This window comes from Ostrea edulis, chromosome 2 (genome assembly GCF_947568905.1).
Source record: "Ostrea edulis chromosome 2, xbOstEdul1.1, whole genome shotgun sequence".
In the NCBI taxonomy this organism is placed as follows: Eukaryota; Metazoa; Mollusca; class Bivalvia; order Ostreida; family Ostreidae; genus Ostrea; species Ostrea edulis.
The window spans coordinates 720,511-745,000 of record NC_079165.1 but is presented as its reverse complement, the minus strand read 5'-3'; the positions used below and the strand labels follow the sequence as shown (position 1 = coordinate 745,000).

The window sequence follows — 24,490 nt, the reverse complement described above, 5'->3', positions numbered from 1 at the left end:
TGCATTCATCTTTTCAAATTTTCAAAATGGCCGCCGTTTCAAGATGGCGGCCAAAAAACGTCAAAAACTCAAGGTTGTCGGATTTCAAACAAATTCAATTTCTAGGGTATTTTAGTGACCCCGAGTCCATTTCCACCATCAAAAATTACAAGTCCGTCGGATTTCAACCAAATTTAGTTTCTAGGGTTTTTAGAGGATCCTGAGTGCATATCCGGTATCAAAAACCATTTCTGACATGGGGAGGTGTTCGGAGACATTTGTGTTGGCATACCAACACAGTTATAGCTCGTTATTATTATTATTCTTTTTTTTTTCTCCTTATCGATTTTTGTGCAGAAGATTTATCGGAGATGGCTGGATCGATTTGCTTCAAATTTTCAGGATTGATGCGTTGTCATTTGAAGTTTGTACCGCCGTTTCCATTTTTGAAAAATCACTTCCGGTTGGAAGTTATCCCCCTTTTATCGATTTTCAGATGACCATTTTGTCCAGACAAAAACTCAAAAACGATAAATGCTAGAGTGCTGAAATTTTCAGTGATGTTAGACGACATGTTGTAGTTGTGCACCTGGGTTTTCAAAATTTCCGGAAGTGCCTAGTATGGAAGCTCGGTAGGGGTCGAAAATGGAGTTTTAAAAGGTGTCCAATTTTTTTCCACGTTTTAAATCATAACTTTTTACTCGTAAATATTTTGTTTAGATATATATAACAAAAGTTGTACAGTTTATACTGTTTATTCACCCCGCGGCCATTTTGAAATGAAACCGAGGCGCGGACTACAAACATCACGGTAGCAAACACAAACACCATGGCCAAGAAAACGATTTTGGCGAAGAATATCCAGTGTCTACCTTCATTAACACAAGATTTCATTGATGACTGGGCAAACAACACGGCCAAAATTCCTCGCTCAAAGCAGACAAAAGGATATAGTAACTTCGTCGAGGGATACATTCACGATGTCGAAGGTAAAACTTCAAGTTCATCAGCTGTTATTGTTAAATGCTAGACTTGATAACGTGTGTGTTTACGACGCTATTTATCCTACCTAAGTACAACATATCATGATTCTTTTGGTTCGTTATAGTTTTTGTAGACTTGGAAATGTGTCATATCGATACATTATTAAATTAATATATATTTCAATTACATATGTATCGAAATAAACAGGTTTGCACACGTGTACAATATATATACATGTGTTTATGCAATATCAGCTGTTGCAGTTCAATCTGCACAAGTGTTGATCGTTTAAAATACATGTATTTAGGCCGTCAATCATTAGTTTTCTTCTCTCGATCAGAGCTTGGAGAAATAAAGTGTGCATACATATTTTTGTTTACATAGACTAAGTCAATCAGCTGTTTTATTGTTACTTTTATTTCACTTCAGTACAGGCAGTTGATAGTAGTTTTGACACAGTTTGTGTTAGAGCAAGGGCCTATCCTTCTATGAGGAAAAATGAAACTCCGTATAGACTTATGGTTTGATGATGAGTCTTTTGTTTGGTTTTCAATTATTATTCATGTTGACAATGTGAGTTTCTTTCGATTTATTGAATATTACATAAGCTACAATCTAATTTAAATTAGATCCTTTGATCCGCTCACGTATATCGGTACACAAGGTGTAGCGATATACGTGAGCGGATCAAAGGATCTAATTTTAATTACATTGCATAAGCTAACAATTATGTTTTTCTTATTTGTTTCTCTTTGTTTCTGTTGCATGCATGGCTATCGTCAGCATAATGACAATAATTATTAGGTGTTAAAAAGATTATGGATGTTCTTTAAAGGGCATGAACACGATTTGTTTTCCCATTTTTAATGTCTGCTATGCTTAACTAAGGTATTTCTAATGGTCAGCAAAAAATTTTAATGTCAGTTATTGAATTAAAAGTGACATACATCACACACAATTCTTTGTTACATATATGTAAACAAGGCACATGCCGTGATATTGTTTACATATAGGTGTTTTATAGGAAATATATAGTAACATTCATATAGATTGCTTTTATGATAAATATTTTTTTAACATTTTAATGAGATGGGACAAGCATGGGGACATTATGAACTGTTTAATTGTGTTTAGAACTATCTTGTTAACTGAAATATCTGCTTTCAACAAAACAATTACTAGTATATTTAATCTATGTAAACAAAAACATGACATGAGCCTTGTTAGCATAACAAAGAATTGTGAGCTCTGTATCTTTCTTGTAACTCTACAACTGACATTCAAAATTTTTCATGTTCATTAGAAATACCTTTATTAAACATTAAAAATGGAAAAATAAATTCCCCAGCTCAAATCATGTCCATGCTCCTTTAATTCAGGTTGAGAAAAATACCACACACTATGCTCAACTCGGTTTTTGTAGGTCACCTGAGTAAACCCAGATGACCTGTAGCAATTGGTCTGCGTCCGTTGTGTGTTAACAATCAAACAGTTTTAACTTCTTGATATTTACTACCATTCCAATTCTATCAAATTTGGTATGAAGCATCTCTTCGACAAGGGGACATAAATTGTTAATTTCAGGACTCCTGCACCCCTGGGGCCTTCGGGGCTATGCAAACTGCTAAAAAGTAACAAATTTCCAAAACAAATGTTCTCTAGAACCGCCTATGTGTAAGAAAAACTAAATGCATTGTGATGTAGAGCAGGAAGGCCTCTACCAAAACTGTTACATGCAATTTTATGATATTCTAGATTTTGTAACCCTTGGGACTAGTGATACTTTTGACTAATATACTCAGGTGACTGATAAGGCCTGTGGGGCTCTTGTTTAATTAAGAAATCTTAAATACGCATACATGTACATTTAATCATGTAATCTAAAATTTGTTTTAAGAAAATAAATATAATTATATGAAATCTTAAATGGTTTTTGTTTAACAGTCAAATACTGTAAAATATATACATGTATACCTAATCATATATGTGCGATTTGTAATATGTAAATAAACATTTGCAGGTCAAGTTCTCGATGGATTCACCTTATATGGTCTTATCATCTCAATGTGACTGTAAAGCTGGGAATGGTCATTGCAGCCATTGTGTTGGACTGTTATACCTGTTATGTCATTTCCAAAAGCTTGGTCTGAAAGGTAGTGTAGAAATGGACTCAATATATATTTTATTTCACTTCTAGAAAATTGTATAGTTGTAATTTGTACTGATATTATGTCACAAGAAAACTAAATACATGTGAATCAGCTTTGCTCATTCAATACACCTAAATATCACAATCACTTTATCTCTTCTGTGGAAATTTTTAGGAGTACCATGTTTATCAACATATTTAAGTTGTAGATTATTATTTTAGAGTATAAAGTGTTCCCCCAGGCCCTAGGTTTTACACTACAAAAAAAAATCATTTTACATACCATATATTGAATATATGGTAAAATTTTACAGCTGTTCCACCCATTCAGAGCAAGACATCCCTGCCTCAGCATTGGAACATTCCAAAGAGGACTGAAGGGTTAGCCCCAAAACAAGTTGACAACATTGAAGTATATAAAGTGAAGCCGAAGACAAGTCAACCTAAGAGGAAAAGAAAAATAACTGAAGGCATTCTTCCCAATGTGTATTGCCCTGTAAAAAAGCCAATCCCGAGCAATGAATTGAAAGACACTTTAATCAAGCAACTTACAGCAATCGGTAGTGATGCCCAAATTTTGAAAGTTTTTGGCACTGATGAAGAAAATTGTGAAACTGTTCCCTCTCAATTTGGTCCAGTGCCTGTTGGATCTCCCCTTTCCTACCAGCAGAAGATTTCTAAGTCAGATGGTGACCTTATTATCAACAACCCTGATCAAAAGACTTTTCCTGATTGTGAATTACCCAACCTTATTTCAGAATATAGTACTGTTCTTAACTATGCAGATTTTCATGTATCTATGGGACTACATATTAATCATGATTTTGCTATAGAATTAGAAAAGCAAACAAATGAACAAAGTTATAACAAGACATGGCATGATGTCCGTAGAAATCGCATAACGTCTTCCATATTCAAAGATATTTGTAGTAGAAAATCTGACTTTGAAAGCCTTGCTACAAGAATACTACAGACCAAACACATTCAAACTGCTGCCATGAAATATGGACTTGAACATGAACCTGAAGCTGCAAAGTTGTACTCTGAAATCACAATGAATAATGTGTACAAGTGCGGTTTTGTACTTAATCCAAATGCACCTCATCTTGGGACGTCTCCTGACCGTAAAGTATATGACCCTACAAGCATACCTCAGTTTGGCCTTCTTGAAATTAAGTGTCCCGACAAGGATTCATTTGTAGATTGTAAATATCTAGTGAAGAACAAAACTAATGGAACATACAAACTGAAATCAAGTCACAGTTACTTCTACCAAGTAATGGGTCAAATGGCACTGACGGGCTTAACATGGTGCGATTTCTTTGTCAATTGCCGTCAGGACTATCACAAGGAGAGAATTCATTTTGACAGTGATAAATGGGCTGACATGAAAATTGCTCTTGATAAATTTTATTTCGAATTTCTACTACCAGCAATTTGTAAAAATTGTCAAAATTAGAATAACTTCAGAATTGAAGGTATTGTCATTTAATTTTTCATTCTACCATATTGAAGGTTTCAAAGAAAAAATGCTCTCGGAGTTTTAGAACTTTTATTACACAATGCTGTTTTAGATGTACAGTACTGTATTAGTTGTACATGAATGTTACATTAATAGCTTAAATGTATGACACATTTTATTGGCATATGATTGTCACAGGAATACATATGTAGTATATTTCTCTACAACTCCCTTCTTGTGTCTAAAAATGGAAAAAGTATTCCAAGAATAACTGATTTGTTTTAATAGAATGTAACTTTGCACAATTTGATACCAACAAATTAATACAAAATAATTCTGAAAGTAAAACATGTTTTGTTGTAAATACTAAAAATTCTTGCACTGAAAAAATTTATGCAATTGCGAATTTGTAGTTTTAAAACAATGGAACTCGAAAATTTGTTAAAATTGTACAAACAGTCCAAATTTGATTTATTGAAGAAGCCAAGTTCAATGGAATAACTCCATCAAATATATGGTATTCTTTAATTCTACGAATTGCTCTTTCTACATGTATCCGTAATCGGGCAATTTCATGAGTTTTGCCCACCTCCTCTTGCGAAAACTTCCCTTTATGACCGAGAAATGGAGGAATTACTACAGTTGCATGTTTGGTGTCTAACAAGTCTTGAATAAGAAACCCTTTGTCCACCATGACCTGATCATTTTCTTCAATCAGATCAATGATCCCTGACCTTGCAGTGATATCCTTATCAGATATACAACCTGTGTACAGAGAACTTACAAATGAAACACTACCGAATGGTGTAATACCTATAAGACTTTTAAACGTTGTATGACTCTTATAATTCGAATATGTTTCTGAATTTAAGACCTTTGAGCTTGGTGTTTGTACTTTACTTTCCGTACAATCTAAGATCACTCTTGTATTTGGGTATGTACATTTAAAGCAGGCAGGCATATTTTGATCTACAATTCTGCGGGAGGGCCAAATACATAAACTTCCAAACATTGCATACAAATAATTGGCCCATGTAATAAGTATTCTACTGACAGATGCTTGGGAAATATTGAACCTAACAGCAAGATCTTGTTCGGGAAATCCTTGTCGAACTCTACACATAAACATAAAAAACTGATCTATTAAGCTTAGTGACATGCAATCATCTTTGAACGGAGTTGTTTTAATTTTGTCTATGTTGGAAGAATGTCTTTGCATCTGTGTCCAACGTACCATAGTTGTTGCAGTAGGTTGCAATGCAGTGAAAATACTGACAAATGTTTTATAGTTTGTAAACCCTGTGTAAAAGTTTATCAATTTTGCATCTAAAGAAAATCTTTGCACACCGAATTTTTCAGCCTTCAGTCCTTCTACTTGACATTGTAAAACATCAATTTCTTTCTGGGCAGCTTCCAATTTACTGTTGGGTGAAGATGGTTCCACAGTATAGTCATGGTCTTTAGATATCATAGGTACCAGAGGCTGTGATTCACCTTGAAGAATTGAAGGACTGACACCAGAATCGTTGATATCCATTGGTTCTTCAGAGCAAGTGGCACGCCTGTCAATAAAATTCATAGGCATTGAAGAAATACATAAACAAAACAGCAATATCTTCGTATTATAATTTACATAAAAATTCAGTAAGAGTCAAGTGGTGCCAATTGTAATGGGGATTGTCACAGACGTTTCCCAAGCACCCCACCATTTAAATATGGTTTATGACTTGTGTTCATGAAATTTAAAAACAAGAGGCCCATAAGCCTTATCGGTCACCTTGATGAGAAGTCGAGACGTTTTTAAAAATGTGATGCATTCTCAATATATGACCAAACTGACTCCACCCTTGGGCCAGGACCTTAAACTTACGTGGTCATGAATTTAACAATTTTGATAAAGGGTTCACTACATATTGCTCACATTAAATAATGCAAGATTTTAAAAAGATTGTATCAATTTTTATGGTTTTGGTCCCAGAGAGGCAGTCATAACTTTGTTCCCTTTTACCCATAGAAGCTATCTACCAAAATTGGTTAGAATTGGTTCAGCCATTCAACGTGTTAAATTCCATCATTTCATTTTAATAGCATTAACGACATAGGTTTAATTAATATTTCTGGAAAACTAGTGGACTGGTAAATTTAGGAAATAGTAATTACGAAGTTAGTGTACGAAAAATACAATGCAAGTTCATGCATTTTCGTTCTGCACATCTATAGATGATATACTATCATCCTAAAAATGTTTAATATATTGATCCCTTGAGTAGTTTCTGAGGACACTCTCAGCCAGTAAGTACATGTATCAGAGAATAATAGTATAAGAAAAAAAAAACGAGTAAAAACGATATGTTCCTTAACTTTGTTTGGGGAGCATAATTTTTTTTTTTTAAATATTTGTTAATATTAACAAGTGTCCTTTATTTCATTAGGTTGATTGAAAAGTTTAAAATCAGAACAGCAGGTATTAACTTTTAAAGAGGCTAATTGATTAAATTCTATTACTATCATATTATGATACAATGAAAGTGCCCCAAAATTGTCTTGCCGCGACGAAAAGTGCCCTTTTGAACATATGATTTGTGTGCCCTCTCTAGATCCTAGATTTTCCCCCAATTACAATCAAATATCATTATTTTTCTCAAACTTGAAGGCCCTGCCCCCTGATTTCAAGGGGTAAAATCAAAGTACTTAAAGTACTCGTGGGAGTTGAACATTGTGGAAATTCAGTTAGAAAAGATAGTACTGGAAGGGTAGGGGGATAAATGACTGAATATTATCATGATTTTAGATACAAATCAACTGTTGTTGTTTTTCAAAGCGTTACAACAGCAAACATGGATAATGGAAGGCCCATGGGCCACAACGCTCCTCGAGTAACTGAAGTCGTGTTGTTGTTTTCTAGAATTTCACCCCTTTATATTCTCCAGGGCTTGAAGCTAACTTTTTATGTCACCAGTCCAGCCGGACTGATGGGGTATAATTTCAACCAGTCCGCAGAAAAATTTACCAGTCCAACAGTTTTCCAGATATAATTAAACATATTTCGTTTATGTTATTAAAATGAAATTTAACTCAATATGCCTCAGACAATATTGTAACAGTTCAATGTCGGATTTATATTTACGAACCAGATTCGTCTAATATTTACAGATCGAAGCATGCTAAATGTGTGTATAAAATTTCATAATTATATTTTCCAAAATGATGCTTTAGGAAATTAACTAGTTCCATCGGACTGACTAAAACAAATGTCAGTCAGTCCGCCAGACTTTTAACCAGTCACGGACTGACAGGCATATGTTAATTTCGAGACCTGTTCTCATGAAAAATGTGACCACATATTATGGCCCAAACATTCAAATCAATATGGTTATCAATGCCTTGCAGTTATGAAGAAGTTTTTCCCCTGTATATATACATTCAAGTTTAATCCTAGTTATAGCTAATTCTAAGGATTCATTACTTGAAAAGGTAGTCCAATATGCTAAACTATCACCTGAGTATACTACAGTCCTGTAGAGGATCAAAGGAATGGTAAATAATTGTATAATAACTCAAAATAAATGAAATGCAAAAAAATTAAAAATTGTCAGGCATCGGAAATGCACAAGCCGAGTTGCGCAAGGAATGGGCATAGAGGGAACCGGCAGAAAAGTTTTCAAGAATTATCAAGCAGGGAGCAAAATTTTGCGTACATAAATTTCAGCCGACTTAAATCCTTTGTGACCTTGACCTTTAACCCTTGACCAAAATCAATAGGCTTCTTTGTCTCATCAAGGGCGATAATCCATCTAAGTTTGATTGAGATCCTATAATTTGTTAAAAAATTATAGTGCAGAAAACAAAATTTTCTCCAAATTTCAGTCTATTTATAGCCACTGTGACTTTGACCTTGTGACCCCGGAATCGATAGGCTTCTTGTCTTACTTAATCGATCTAAGTTTGATTGAGATCCTATAATTCGTTCAAGAGCTATGGTGCGGAAAACAAAATTTTCTCCAAATTTCAGTCTATTTATAGCCAGTGACCTTGACCTTTGACCTAGTGACCCCAGAATCGATAGGCTTCCTCATCTTACTGAGGGTGACAATCCATCTAAGTTTGAATGAGATCCTATAATTTGCTCAAGAGCTATGGTGCGGAAATGAAATGTTGATGCGTGCCCGCCCGCCCGCCCAAAGGCACTTCATCAGATCATAAGCAGAGTTCGACTTCATCGCATCTCCACTTAAAATGAAACACTAGTAAAATAATGTTATTTATTGCCAAGGTATTTGGGATATTATTCTGTGGCTCAAACAGGGGGTGAATGAACCTGACAGTATGGAAAGCATATAGTGGAATCAGACTTGTGATGCTGGAAATCTATAGTGATTAATAAACTATACATGTACAAGATCCATAACTATTTTTTTTCCTTCAGTTTGTGAGGGAGAATCCTCATGTCTCTTTCATCTGTAGACAAATAAACAATGTGTTTTGACCAGAGCAATTTCCAATCCTTTTGCAGGATAAATTCAACATTGTGGCAACTGGGTTAAACTTTGATAGTGAAGTAATACATGGCAGCACCTTATCCCATGCTCTTAAAATTTCTGTTTGACACACACTCATGACATCCACTCAAACATTACAGAGTGCAGCAAAATCCCATTGTAATAGGGGATTCAAAATGGATAACTGGTACAAAATATGGTACATACTATTCAAAAAGGATAATGAATTTGACATATTGATGTCTTGGAAAAGGAAATTCTGACATCGGGGCTCTAAGCGTTTTCAAACATTGTCATTTGATAAAAGTGTTCTACATTTTTAAAAATAGAGATCAATATGTCTTTACATACATAGGTGAGAAAGTTTCCATTATTCCTAGCCGAGACATACCATGTATGCGCAAAAAATTCATAAACAAATATCACACTGCTCACGTAGAAAATGTGGACCTTACCGTCATCAAGCGCAGCGAAACACGCCATTTCGAGATTATAGTCGACGAAAGCTCGGTAACAGTAATGAATAAGGTACACTCATTTTGTATCTATTTTGTGACTTTCTTTATTAAAAGGAACAGTTCTCTAATGTGTAACGTGCAATTACTACGTAATTCAATAACTTGAAGCATGAAGCAGTTTCACTTTGCCACCGGATATAAGAAATTTTATTTCGTATTCCGATCCCAATCGAAAGTTGTTGACTGGGAATGACGTATTTTAATTCAATCTACATGTAACATCAAGCATTTTTTATATCACATTAAAAAAAACCAAATATATACACATACACAATGTTGTAGAGTTATTTCTTGTAAATTTTCTGAGGTTTTGTACCATATTCGATATTTCGCGCCACGGTGTCAATAGGGCTTGTGTGCAGTTGTCGTTCGTTTCCCTATCAATGTTTATAGATGACGCTGCGCTACAAACGACAATTTTCAACCTTATCTTTTATTTTTCTATGTCTATCAGTATCAATTTGATCGAAATCTTGTATTCAAATTAATTTGAATACAATATCATTGCATTTATTTACATGTCAATTATCAAAATTAGATTAATTCAGGAAAGTTACATGGATTATTTAATGGCGGATGTTTATAAAAGTTTATGTTGATTTACCTAGGAGTAAATCAGCTGACACAGAACCCCTGCTGACGACCACTATACAAATCAATACAAATTACTGCGCAGAAAAGTGCGTGATGACCCAGGGAGATTGAACATAGTTCAACTCCCAAAAACACCTGAATAATCAAATACTGATACAACTCTACATATACCTCTCATGATTTGCGATTGCATACAATATTGAATATTGTCATCTAACTTGTTTGTTTTATATTGTGTGAGGGAAAACACTTCAAAACACATATAAGTACACTTGACTTGGATATCAAGAATATATCACCAAGTGCTATCATCACGTTTTCAATTCAGTTATAAATCATCATATTTTAGATTTCACAGTCACATCACTCAGCATATAGATATATACACAAACTTGTATATCAGAAATACTGGATAAAGGGGGTAAACATGATAAATAATACTTAATTGTAATTAAAATAAAACAACATACATAAGAGATTTTCGAGGTGGACGTCTAGTAGGTGTACTTTTTGTCCAATCAAATAATGATGGCACCGCAGTAGTTGACAGCATCCTTTTCCCTGTCAGTGTCTTTCTGATTTCTGAGGGATGAAAATGCTCAGAGCACACTCTTGTGGCATCAGATATCTTAAGAAATAAAAAATAGAACCATCTGAACCACGGTTTATATACTATAAAGAACTAAAGCAGTAAGCACCGAGTGTTTTAATAGTCAAATTCTTGATATCAAAAGTGAAAGTGCAATTTGTAAACATGTAGATGTACGTATAGATTCAGGTCTGAAGACAGAACATTTATGTAACAGTGCCATTTACTTCCATAATATTTAAGAACTAAATTTCAAACTTCTATCATTTTAAAAATCAATAACTCTTAACTAGAAAAACAAAAGACAAACGACAGTCACCACAACGTGTATACGACGTTGTCGTCAGCTTAGTTCATTTACCTACCCTAAACTTTGGTCCCAAATCCCTTCTTATTTTGAAGATCCATTGTTTTCGCCTTCTTGAGTCCACTGGGAACTTGTGGAAGGATAAACGCCGTTCCTTGTCGTACCGAGAGTCATTTGTACAACAAGGAACACAACAGTGATAAGGGGCTGTCGCTGTCTCTGAACACGCCGTTTTTCTATGTTTAGTATCCCGAGCCTCGTTTTAAATTGACATGCACGAAATCCGTGAATAAGGAGTATTGAGATATTTCGTGTCATATCAAGAAATAGGCCCATGGACCTCATGGCTCGCCTGAACCATTGAATTTCTGTTACAATGATTAACTTTTTTCTCACGAAACTTTTGATAAGACATGTAGAATAAAAGTTGTTCAGTTTCACAGGATCTTAAAAAAGGCTCCTGGGCGTCATGGCTCGTCTGAACAGTCGAATTTGTATCGCAATTGATAACATTGATAACTTTTTTCTCGAGAAACTTTTGACAAGACATGTAGAACAAAAGTTGTTCAGTTTCGCAAGCGTTAACAAACGATGTTAAGAAATAGGCCTGCGGGTCTCATGGCTCACCAGAACAGTTGGGTTATTGTTGCAATCTATAACATTTTTGTCAAGAAACTTTTAATAAGACATCTAGAACAAAAGTTGTTCAGTTTTGCAAGATCTTTCGAACAACATCATGAAAAAGGCCAACGGGCCTCATGGCTCGCCTGAACAGTTTGATCAGTGTCACAATTACTAACTTTTTTCTAAAGAATCTTTTGATAAGACATGTAGAACAAAAGTTGTTCAGTTTTGCAAGATCTTTCAAACGATATCAAGAAAAAGGCCCACGGGCCTTATGACTCGCCTTAACAGTGACAAATGTCGCATAACTTTATACTCGTGAACATTTTGTTTAGACATATATAACAAAAGTTGTACAGTTTATTGAGATCTTTCTTGTCGTATAGGGAAATGGGCCAATTGCCCTCATGGCTTGCCTGAACCATTGAATTTCTGTTACAATGATTAACTTTTTCCTCACGAAACTTTGATAAAACATGTAGAATAAAAGTTGTTCAGTTTTGCAAGATATATCTAATGATATAAAAAAAATAGGCCTGCGGACGTCATGGCTCGCCTGAACAGTCGAATTTGTATCACAATTAATAACATTAATAACTTTTTTCTCGAGAAACTTTTGATAAAACATGTAGAACAAAAGTTGTTCAGATTCGCAAGCGTTAAGTAACGATGTTAAGAATAAGGCCTTCGGGTCTCATGGCTCACCTGAACAGTTGGGTTATTGTTGCAATCTATAACATTTTAGTCAAGAAACTTTTAATGAGACATCTAGAGCAAAAGTTGTTCAGTTTTGCAAGATCTTTCGAACAACATCATGAAAAAGGCCAACGGGCCTCATGGCTCGCCTGAACAGTTTGATTAGTGTCACAATCAATATCTTTTTTCTGGAGAAACTTTTGATAAAACATGTAGACCAAAAGTTGTTCAGGTTTGCAAGATCTTTCAAACGATATCGAGAAAAAGGCCCACGGGCCTTATGACTCGCCTTAACAGTCTCATAAATGTCGCAATCAATAACTTTTTTCTCAAGAAAATTTCCATAGGACATGTAGAACAAAATTTGTTCAGTTTTGCGAGATATATCTAGAATGATATCAAAAAATAGGCCTCCGGGCGGCATGACTCGTCTGATCAGTCGAATCTGTATCGCAGTAAATAACGTTATTAACTTTTTTCTCGAAAAAAAGCTGACCCCTTTAATTATTTGCCGAGAGGGAGAGAGAGTCTTTAATTTATAACATTTAAATTATCAATATTTGTAAAACATTACCGAAGCTAAATTGTACGTCTAGTTAAGGTCTTCCGTCTCAACGGAAGACCTTATAGTGATTCTTATGTTTCTTTTCCTCTATTATTATTAAGGTCTTCCGTTCCAGACTGAAGACCTTATAGTGATTCTACTGTTTATTAAGGTCTTCCGATACCAACGGAAGACCTTATAGTGATTCTACTGTTTATTAAGGTCTTCCGTTTCCAACGGAAGACCTTCTAGTGATTCTACTGTTTATTAAGGTCTTCCGTCTCCTACGGAAGACCTTACTATTATTGTTCGCGTTCTTCTTCTTCATTATTTATTATTATTATTATTTTCCTTGGTAGTACACGCGTTTTTCTCAGCCATTTCTCGATCGATTTTCACGAAATTTTCAGGAAAGATGTGTTTTAGTGACGAGACTTTGCTTGCAAAATTTCGTGCTTGACGTCACTTCCGGTCAGGAGTTATCTCTCTTTTAGTGACTTTTTGAAGGGCCTTGTTGTCCACACATCTCCTCCGTTAGTTTTGAAGCTAGAGTCTTGAAATTTCTACACAAGATAGAGTAAACATTTTAGAAGATTTGTGGGGGATTCGATTTTACCGGAGGTGATTTGCCTAAACGCTCGCCTGGACCTGAAAAAATGGATGTCAAAATTTTTCGCCGATTTCGGCGATTTTTGACCTTTCATCTCCAATATCTTTTTTCTTGCAAATATTTTGTTAAGACATGTAGAACAAAAGTTGTCAACATTTACGAGATCTTTTCGAAAATATCATGATTTAGGGGCTAGCCCCTTAAATTAGGGATCTAGAAGGGCTCAAAGTCTAGATCAAATATCTCAAAAATCGTTAATATTTTGGTATAAGTCAAAGAACAAAAAATGTTCATCTCAACAATCCAAATCTATTCATATAAAAATTTAGGTCATATGTTACGTAATAAGGGATTTTAAGGGCCAAAACCATAAATTTTTTACCCCTTGTATCTCGAAAACGACAAATATTTTGAAAAGCAATAAAGAACAAAAGTTGTTCAGAATGATGATCTGAACAATATGCATATTTCGTTTTTACCCTATGTGGCCCCGTTAGGGAGCTACAGTTTGGCCCCTAAAAATTACGTCTAGAAATAACTCGAGAACGGTAAAGAATTTCTAAATACTTGTTGAACAAAAAATGTTTGAAATGTCATGACCTTTCTTACGATATTAAGCAAAAGGGGCTGACCCTTTAAATTAGGGACCCAGAAGGGTCCAAAGGTTTATGAGAATATCTCAGAAACTATTAATATTTTGTAATAAGTCATTGAAGCGGAAATGTTCATCTAAACGAGCTTGTTCTTATCAAATCAAAAAGTAGGTCATATGTTACGTAATAAGGGATTTTAAGGGCCAAAATCATAAATAATTGACGCCTCATATCTTGAAAACGACAAATATTTTGAAAAGCATTATTGAACAAAAGTTGTTCAAAATGATAATCTAAACAATATGTACATTTCGATTTTTCCCTATGTGGCCTCGTTAGGGAGCTACAGTTTGGCCCCTAAATATTTCTTGTAGAGATAACTCGAGAACAGTAAAGAATTTCTAAATACTTGTTGAGCAAAAAATGTTTCAAATGACAAGGCCTTTCTTACGATATCAAGCAAAACGGGCTGGCCCTTTAAATTAGGGGTTCAGAAGGGTCCAAATGTTTTTGAGAATATCTCAGAAACTATTAATATTTTATAATAAGTTGTAGAAGCGGAAATGTTCATCTCAACGAGTTTGATCTTATCAAATCAAAAAGTAGGTCATATGTTACGTAATTAGAGATTTTAAGGGCCAAAATCGTAAATATTTGACGCTTCATATCTTCAAAACGACATATTTTTTGAAAAGCATTATTGAACAAAAGTTGTTCAATGTGTCATAACCTATCGATCAATATCAAAAAATGGGTCTGTGGGCCTCATGTCTCGCCTGTAGAGTCGATTTTTGTCGATATCAGTCGATTTCAAAAACTTGTAACTGGTAAATATTTTGTAAGGACATATTGAACAAAAGTTGTTCAGTTTATCGAGATCTATTGATTGATATCAAGAAATAGGCCTATGGTCCTAATGGCTCGCCTGTAGAGTCGATTTTTTGTCGATATCGGTCGATCTCAATAACTTTTTACAGGTAAATGTTTTGTAAAGACATATAGAACTAAAGTTGTTGAGTCTATAGAGGGCTAACAAATGACATCAAGAAATAGGCCCGCGGGCCTTATGGCTCGCCTGGAGAGTCGAATTTCACCGCAACTTTGCTTCAGAAGCTTATGATATGAAAAATTGATTATATCTAAAGTGTCTTAAAGTCGGAAACTAAATTGGGACTCATTTGTCTTTTTTTTTTTTTTTTTTTTAACTCCGAGTGCATCAACAAATCGGACGGAAGACCTACTAGTTGCTTGCAACGAGATCGTGTCTAGTTATTATTTTTATTTTTTTCCCTTTTGTCTCCGAGACCGTTAGATGGATTTTCCTGAAACTTTCACAGATTATAGAGAAGGATGGTACCTCGAGGCATTTTTTTCATTTTTTCAAAATTCACTTCCGGTCGCAAGATATGTCCAATTTCCGTCTTTTTACAAGACATCTTGTCCAGCGTTTTTCTCAGAAACGGTAAAAGATAGAGTCACCAAATTTTCAGAGTTAATAGATCTCACTTTGTAGGCGTGCAGTATGGGATTAAGAATGTCGGCCGTCGCTTCCGTTCGTCACCGGAAGTGATTAAAGGAAACATGAATTTCAATTTTTTCTTTCAAATTAAAACCTACTTCGGTTTACTATATCTCGTTCTAATTCTCAAAAAATGTTGACCCCACCGGAAGTTGAATCTCCAACTTCCGGTTATATGAAAGAAAGCCTATTCATTCTCTCATTTTTCAGTGCCATAAATCTCGATCATGAAACTAGTTAATGAGTTTAGTTTTACGTATATTATAATCACTATAAATGTCTAGAGTAACGTCAAATATTTTTGTAAAATTTACTTCCGGTCGGCAAATACGGCTTATTAGCTGTTTTCGTTGTCCAGCGTTTTTCTCAGAAACGGTAAACGATAGAGTCACCAAATTTTTAGAGTTAAAAGATTTCACTTTGTAGGCATGCAGTAGGGGGTTAAGAATGTCGGACGTCACTTCCGGTCGTCACCGGAAGTAATTAATGAATCATAAATTTCAAACATTTTTCTTTCAAATTGAAACCTATATCGGTTTACTAGGTCTCGTTCTAATTCTTAAAAAATGTTGACACCACCGGAAGTTGAATCTCCAACTTCCGGTTATATCAAAGAAAGACTATTCATTTTCTCAATTTTCAGTGCCATAAATCTCGGTCATAAAACAAGTTAAGGATTTGAATTTTACATATGTTATAGACACTATAAATGTCTAGAGTAAATTTAAATATTTTTGTAAAATTCACTTCCGGTCGTGAGATATGAGGTGGACATGTTCAAACCTTGTTTTTTCAGTTTCTCAATAATGAATATAGATAGACGCTTGAAGCTTGTAGAGTTGATCAACTAACATTAGTCCATTGTACACATACATTCAATTTTTTTGTCCGTCACTTCCGGTCTATACTGGAAGTGTTTTAAAAAATGTCGATTTTCCGATTTCTTTGAGTGATTTCTCAGAGATGACTGGATATATTTTCTTGACATTTTCAGGAATACTGTCTTATGAAATGACCTTGCTATAATTATTTTTGTTTTTACAAAATTCACTTCCGGTCGGAAAATATGGCCGATTTTCTGTTTCTCAAAAGAAATTTTCTCCAGCATTTTTCTTGGAAAAGGTAAAATATAGGTTCATCAAATATTCAGGGATAATAAATCTCCGTTTATAAGCGTGCAGTAGGGGGTTGAACATGTCGACCGTCACTTCCTGTCGTCACTGGAAGTGATGGAAAGAATCGCAAATTTCAAACTTTTTCTTTTAAATTGAAACCTATACTGGTTTATTAACTCTCCTTCAAAGTGTCAAAAGAATATTGAGTCTGTCGGTACTCAAAACAACTACTTCCGGTTTCTTGATAAAATACCTTTTTACTTTTCGTCTCTTTGTCCCCATAAATCTCGCTTATATTTGAAGTCTTTCATTTGATTTTCACATGTCTTTATAAAAGTACCAACTTCTAAAGTTTTGAAAATTTTGTTTTTCAAAATTGACTTCCGGTCGGTAGTAACCTACTACTTTTTCTTTCTCTAGTCTACTTCTTTTTGTTGAGAACTCTTTCAGATAGAGACGTGAAATTTTCAGAGAATATACATAGTAAAGAGTCGCTGTCATTTATAGGAAAACGCATCTGAATAGTACCTCCGGTCGTCACCGGAAGTTACGAGAAAGGAGTAAAAAATTCGATAATACATTTCTCATTGATTGTTAATGCACATTTTCTGATACATTTAAATGGTTTTCGTAGGAATAGAAAGCTCTTTACCGGAAGTGGTCAAACGGAAGACCTACTCATTACTAGTAATGAGTTTCTAGTTATTAAGGTCTTCCGTCTCCTGCGGAAGACCTTACTATTATTGTTCGCGTTCTTCTTCTTCATTAGTATTATTATTATTAAGGTCTTCCGTCTCCTGCGGAAGACCTTACTATTATTGTTCGCGTTCTTCTTCTTCATTATTATTATTATTATTATTATTATTTTCCTTGGTAGTACACGCGTTTTTCTCAACCATTTCTGGTTCGATTTTCACGAAATTTTCAGGAAAGATGTCTTTTGGTGACGAGACTTTGCTTGCAAACTTTCGTGATTGACGTCACTTTCGGTCAGGAGTTATCTCTCTTTTAGTGACTTTTTGAAGGGCCTTGTTGTCCACGGATCTCCTCCGTTAGCTTTGAAGCTAGAGTCTTGAAATTTCTACACAAGATAGAGTAAACATTTTAGAAGATTTGTGGGGGATTCGATTTTACCGGAGGCGATTTGCCTAAACGCTCGCCTGGACCTGGAAAAATGGATGCCAAAATTTTTCGCCGATTTCGGCGATTTTTGACCTTTGATCTCCAATATCTTTTTTCTTGCAAATATTTTGTTAAGACATGTAGAACAAAAGTTGTGCACATTTACGAGATCTTTTCGAAACTATCAAGATTTAGGGGCTAGCCCCTTAAATTAGGGATCTAGAAGGGCTCAAATTCTACATCAAATATCTCAAAAATCGTTAATATTTTGGTATAAGTCAAAGAACAAAAATGTTCATCTCAACAATCCAAATCTATTCATATAAATATTTAGGTCATATGTTACGTAATAAGGGATTTTAAGGGCCAAAACCATAAATTTTTTACCCCTTGTATCTCGAAAACGACAAATATTTTGAAAAGCAATAAAGAACAAAAGTTGTTCAGAATGATGATCTAAACAGTATGCATATTTCGTTTTTACCCTATGTGGCCCCGTTAGGGAGCTACAGTTTGGCCCCTAAAAATTACTTCTAGAAATAACTCGAGAACGGTAAAGAATTTCTAAATACTTGTTGAACAAAAAATGTTTGAAATGTCCTGACCTTTCTTACGATATCAAGCAAAAGGGGCTGACCCTTTAAATTAGGGGCCCAGAAGGGTCCAAAGGTTTATGAGAATATCTCAGAAATTATTAATATTTTGTAATAAGTCATTGAAGCGGAAATGTTCATCTAAACGAGCTTGTTCTTATCAAATCAAAAAGTAGGTCATATGTTACGTAATAAGGGATTTTAAGGGCCAAAATCATAAATAATTGACGCCTCATATCTTGAAAACGACAAATATTTTGAAAAGCATTATTGAACAAAAGTTGTTCAGAATGATAATCTAAACAATATGTACATTTCGTTTTTTCCCTATGTGGCCCCGTTAGGGAGCTACAATTTGGCCACTAAATATTTCTTGTAGAGATAACTCGAGAACGGTAAAGAATTTCTAAATACTTGTTGAGCAAAAAATGTTTTAAATGACAAGGCCTTTCTTACGATATCAAGCAAAACGGGCTGGCCCTTTAAATTAGGGGTTCAGAAGGGTCCAAATGTTTTTGAGAATATCTCAGAAACTATTAATATTTTATAATAAGTTGTAGAAGCGGAAATGTTCATCTCAACGAGCTTGATCTTATCAAATCAAAAAGTAGGTCATATGTTACGTAATTAGAGATTTGAAGGACCAAAATCGTAAATATTTGACGCCTCATATCTTTAAAACGACATATTTTTTGAAAAGCATTATTGAACAAAAGTTGTTCAATGTATCATAACCTATCGATCAATATCAAAAAATGGGTCTGTGGGCCTCATGGCTCGCCTGTAGAGTCGATTTTTGTCGATATCAGTCGATTTCAAAAACTTGTAACTGGTAAATATTTTGTAAGGAAATATTGAACAAAAGTTGTTCAGTTTATCGAGATCTATCGATTGATATCAAGAAATAGGCCTATGGTCCTAATGGCTCGCCTGTAGAGTCGATTTTTTGTCGATATCGGTCGATCTCAATAACTTTTTACAGGTAAATATTTTGTAAAGACATATAGAACTAAAGTTGTTAAGTCTATAGAGGGCTAACAAATGACATCAAGAAATAGGCCCGCGGGCCTTATGGCTCGCTTGGAGAGTCGAATTTCAAACGAATTTCACCTCAACTTTGCTTCAGAAGCTTATGATATGAAAAATTGATTATATCTAAAGTGTCTTAAAGTCGGAAACTAAATTGGGACTCATTTGTCTTTTTTTTTTTTTTTTTTAACTCCGAGTGCATCAACAAATCGGACGGAAGACCTACTCGTTGCTCGCAACGAGATCGTGTCTAGTTATTATTATTATTATTTTTTCCCCTTTTTTTGTCGACACGATTTCTCAGAGATGGCTGGATGGATTTTCTTGAAATTTTCAGGGATGATAGACAATGAAAATACCCCCCGGTGTTTTTTTTTCATTTTTTCAAAATTCACTTCCGGTCGTTAGATATGTCCAATTTCCGTTTTTTTAGAAGAGATTTTGTCCATCGTTTTTCTCAGAAACGGTAAAAGATAGAGTCACCATATTTTCAGAGTTGATAGATTTCACTTTGTAGGCGTGCAGTTGGGGGTTCAAAATGTCGGCCGTCACTTTCGGTCGTCACCGGAAGTGATAAGAAGAATCAAAAAATTAAAGTTGTAGTTGTTGAATCGAAACCTATACCTCTTTATCAGGTATCTTTTGGAGTATTGAAAACCGTTGACCCCACCGGAAGTGGAAACGTCGACTTCCGGTAATTAAGGTAAAACATTTCAAATTCTCCTTTTCCAATGCCTTAAATCTCGTTTACAAAACAAGTGTTTGACTTGTATTTAACATATATTGTAGACACTATAAATGTCTAGAGTAACATCAAATATTTTTCGAAAATTCACTTCCGGTCGTGAGATAGGGGCTGGACAAATTCAAACTTTGCTTTTTCAGTTTCTCAATAACAAAGATATATAGACGCTTGAAACTTGTAGGGTTGATCAACTAGCATTAGGCCATTGTGCACATACTTTCAATTTTTTCGTCCGTCACTTCCGCTCTATACCGGAAGTATTTGAAAAAATGACGATTTTCCGATTTCTTCGAGTGATTTCTCAGAGATGGCTGGATAGATTTTCTTGAAATTTTCAGGAATAATGTCTGATGAAATGACATTCCTATGGTTATTTTTGTTTTTCCAAAATTCACTTCCGGTCGGAAAATATGCCCGATTTTCTGTTTCTCTAACGAAATTTTGTCCAGCATTTTTCTTGGAAAGGGTAAATATAGGTTCATCATATATTCAGGGATGATCAATCTCTGTTTGTAAGCATGCAATAGGGTGTTGAGCATGTTGACCGTCACTTCCTGTCGTCACCGGAAGTGATGGAAATAATCGTAAATTTCAAACTTTTTCTTTTAAATTGAAACTGATACTACTTTATTAAGTCTCTTTCAAAATGTCAAAAGAGTATTGACCCCGTCTGTAGTCAAAACGACTACTTCCGGTTTCTTGATAAAATACTTTTTTACTTTTTGTCTCTTTGTCCCCACAAATCTCGCTTATATTTGAAGTGTTTGATATGATTTTCACATGTCTTAAGAAATTATCAACTTCTAGAGTTTTGACAATTTCGTTTTTCAAAATTGACTTCCGGTCGGTAGTTACCTACTACTTTTTCTTTCTTTAGTCTACTTCTTTTTCTTAAGAACTCTTCGGATAGAGACGTGAAATTTTCAGGGAAGATAGACAGTAAAGAGTGACTGTCATTCATAGGAAAACACATCTGAATAGTACTTCCGGTCGTCACCGGAAGTTACAAGAAATGAGTAAAAAATTCGATAATACACTTCTCATTTATTGTTAAAGTACATTCTCTGATATATTTGAATGGTTTTTGTAGGATCAGAAAGCTCTTTACCGGAAGTGAACATACGGAAGACCTACTCATCACTAGTAATGAGTTTCTAGTTAAGGTCTTCCGTCTCCTGCGGAAGGCCTTACTATTATTGTTCAAGTTCTTCTTCTTCATTATTATTATTTTTTTTTTTATTATTATTATTATTATTTTCCTTGGTAGTACACGCGTTTTTCTCAGCCATTTCTCGATCGATTTTCACGACATTTTCAGGAAAGATGTCTTTTGGTGACGAAACTTTGCTTGCAAAATTTCGTGCTTGACGTCACTTCCGGTCAGGAGTTATCTCTCTTTTAGTGACTTTTTGAAGGGCCTTGTTGTCCACACATCTCCTCCGTTAGTTTTGAAGCTAGAGTCTTGAAATTTCTACACAAGATAGAGTAAACATTTTAGAAGATTTGTGGGGGATTCGATTTTACCGGAGGCGATTTGCCTAAACGCTCGCCTGGACCTGAAAAAATGGATGCCAAAATTTTTCGCCGATTTCGGCGATTTTTGACCTTTGATCTCCAATATCTTTTTTCTTGCAAATATTTTGTTAAGACATGTAGAACAAAAGTTGTGCACATTTACGAGATCTTTTCGAAACTATCAAGATTTGGGGGCTAGCCCCTTAAATTAGGGATCTAGAAGGGCTCAAAGTCTAGATCAAATATCTCAAAAATCGTTAATATTTTGGTATAAGTCAAAGAACAAAAAATGTTCATCTCAACAATCCAAATCTATTCATATAAAAATTTAGGTCATATATTATGTAATAAGGGATTTTAAGGGCCAAAACCATAAATTTTTTACCCCTTGTATCTCGAAAACGACAAATATTTTGAAAAGCAATAAAGAACAAAAGTTGTTCAGAATGATGATCTGAACAATATGCATATTTCGTTTTTACCCTATGTGGCCCCGTTAGGGAGCTACAGTTTGGCCCCTAAAAATTACTTCTAGAAATAACTCGAGAACGGTAAAGAATTTCTAAATACTTGTTGAACAAAAAATGTTTGAAATGTCATGACCTTTCTTACGATATTAAGCAAAAGGGGCTGACCCTTTAAATTAGGGGCCCAGAAGGGTCCAAAGGTTTATGAGAATATCTCAGAAACTATTAATATTTTGTAATAAGTCATTGAAGCGGAAATGTTCATCTAAACGAGCTTGTTCTTATCAAATCAAAAAGTAGGTCATATGTTACGTAATAAGGGATTTTAAGGGCCAAAATCATAAATAATTGACACCTCATATCTTGAAAACGACAAATATTTTGAAAAGCATTATTGAACAAAAGTTGTTCAAAATGATAATCTAAACAATATGTACATTTCGTTTTTTACCTATGTGGCCCCGTTAGGGAGCTACCGTTTGGCCCCTAAATATTTCTTGTAGAGATAACTCGAGAACAGTAAAGAATTTCTAAATACTTGTTGAGCAAAAAATGTTTCAAATGACAAGGCCATTCTTACGATATCAAGCAAAACGGGCTGGCCCTTTAAATTAGGGGTTCAGAAGGGTCCAAATGTTTTTGAGAATATCTCAGAAACTATTAATATTTTATAGTAAGTTGTAGAAGCGGAAATGTTCATCTCAACGAGCTTGATCTTATCAAATCAAAAAGTAGGTCATATGTTACGTAATTAGAGATTTGAAGGGCCAAAATCGTAAATATTTGACGCCTCATATCTTTAAAACGACATATTTTTTGAAAAGCATTATTGAACAAAAGTTGTTCAATGTGTCATAACCTATCGATCAATATCAAAAAATGGGTCTGTGGGCCTCATGGCTCGCCTGTAGAGTCGATTTTTGTCGATATCAGTCGATTTCAAAAACTTGTAACTGGTAAATATTTTGTAAGGACATATTGAATAAAAGTTGTTCAGTTTATCGAGATCTATCGATTGATATCAAGAAATAGGCCTATGGTCCTAATGGCTCGCCTGTAGAGTCGATTTTTTGTCGATATCGGTCGATCTCAATAACTTTTTACAGGTAAATATTTTGTAAAGACATATAGAACTAAAGTTGTTAAGTCTATAGAGGGCTAACAAATGACATCAAGAAATAGGCCCGCGGGCCTTATGGCTCGCTTGGAGAGTCGAATTTCAAACGAATTTCACCGCAACTTTGCTTCAGAAGCTTATGATATGAAAAATTGATTATATCTAAAGTGTCTTAAAGTCGGAAACTAAATTGGGACTCATTTGTCTTTTTTTTTTTTTTTTTTTAACTCCGAGTGCATCAACAAATCGGACGGAAGACCTACTCGTTGCTCGCAACGAGATCGAGTCTAGTTATTATTATTATTGTTCTTTTTCTTACCGATTTTGTACACGCGATTTCTCAAAAACGGTTGGATAGGTTTTCATGAAACTTTCAGGAAAGATGTAAAATAGGATTGTCTAGAACGGTCTTTTTTTGGTTTTGCTAAAATCACTTCTGGTCGCAAGTTACGGCTGTATTTCCGTTTTTCAAATGACATTTTGTTTGGGCGTTTTCTCATAAATGGTTAATGATTGAGTCTTCAAACTTTTAGGGATGATAGATGGTGACTTGTAGCTCTGTAATAAGGTTTATCATTGCCATCCGTCACTTCCGTCCGTCACTGGAAGTGAATAAAAGAAACGTCAAATTTCAAAATTATGCTTTTGAAATAAAACTTGCACAGATTAATTCGGTCTCTTTCGGTGTTTCAAAAAGATGTTACACTTACTGGAAGTTTAACCAACAACTTCCGGTTTTTAGAGAAAAACTTGGAAAAATTGATATTTCTTTGTCTTCGCATATCTCGCTTATCTATCAACTTTTTACTACGATATTTACAGATATTTTTGACATTATCCAACTCTGGAGTACCCTTAAATCCTTTTTCAAAATTCACTTCCGGTCGCAAGTTACCGCCGAATTTCCGTTTTTCAAATGACATTTTGTCCGGGCGTTTTCTCATAAACGGTTAAAGATTGAGTCTTCAAACTTTTAGGGATGATAGATGGTGACTTGTAGCTCTGTAATAAAGGTTTATCATTATTATCCGTTACCGGAAGTGAACAAAAGAAACGCCAAATTTCAAAATTATGCTTTTGAAACAAAACTTGCATAAATTAATTAGGTCTCTTGTGGCGT

At 34.7% G+C, this 24,490-nt stretch overlaps 2 protein-coding genes across 3 annotated transcripts; one reads left to right on the top strand and one right to left on the bottom strand.

Annotated features, from left to right (window-relative positions):
- The first annotated feature begins 754 nt into the window (after positions 1 to 754).
- LOC125683377 (uncharacterized) lies at positions 755 to 4,581 on the top strand. Its single transcript, XM_048924511.2, has 3 exons — positions 755 to 968; positions 2,984 to 3,116; positions 3,427 to 4,581. Exons 1-3 carry the CDS (start codon positions 876 to 878, stop codon positions 4,569 to 4,571), a joined length of 1,371 nt encoding a protein of 456 aa, XP_048780468.2. The 5' UTR covers positions 755 to 875; the 3' UTR covers positions 4,572 to 4,581.
- A 69-nt stretch (positions 4,582 to 4,650) lies between these two features.
- Positions 4,651 to 11,386, bottom strand: LOC125663033 (uncharacterized). 2 transcript variants are annotated; one of them, XM_056157246.1, is made up of 3 exons: positions 11,140 to 11,386; positions 10,656 to 10,813; positions 4,651 to 6,136 (listed from the first exon to the last, which is right to left on the bottom strand). In XM_056157246.1, exons 2-3 carry the CDS (start codon positions 10,736 to 10,738, stop codon positions 4,990 to 4,992), a joined length of 1,230 nt encoding a protein of 409 aa, XP_056013221.1. In that variant the 5' UTR covers positions 10,739 to 10,813; positions 11,140 to 11,386; the 3' UTR covers positions 4,651 to 4,989. The 2 variants fall into 2 exon arrangements, with proteins under 2 accessions (XP_056013221.1, XP_056013222.1); XM_056157247.1 differs by lacking the exon at positions 10,656 to 10,813 and having other exon boundaries at positions 4,834 to 6,136; positions 11,140 to 11,320.
- Between the last annotated feature and the right edge of the window lie 13,104 nt (positions 11,387 to 24,490).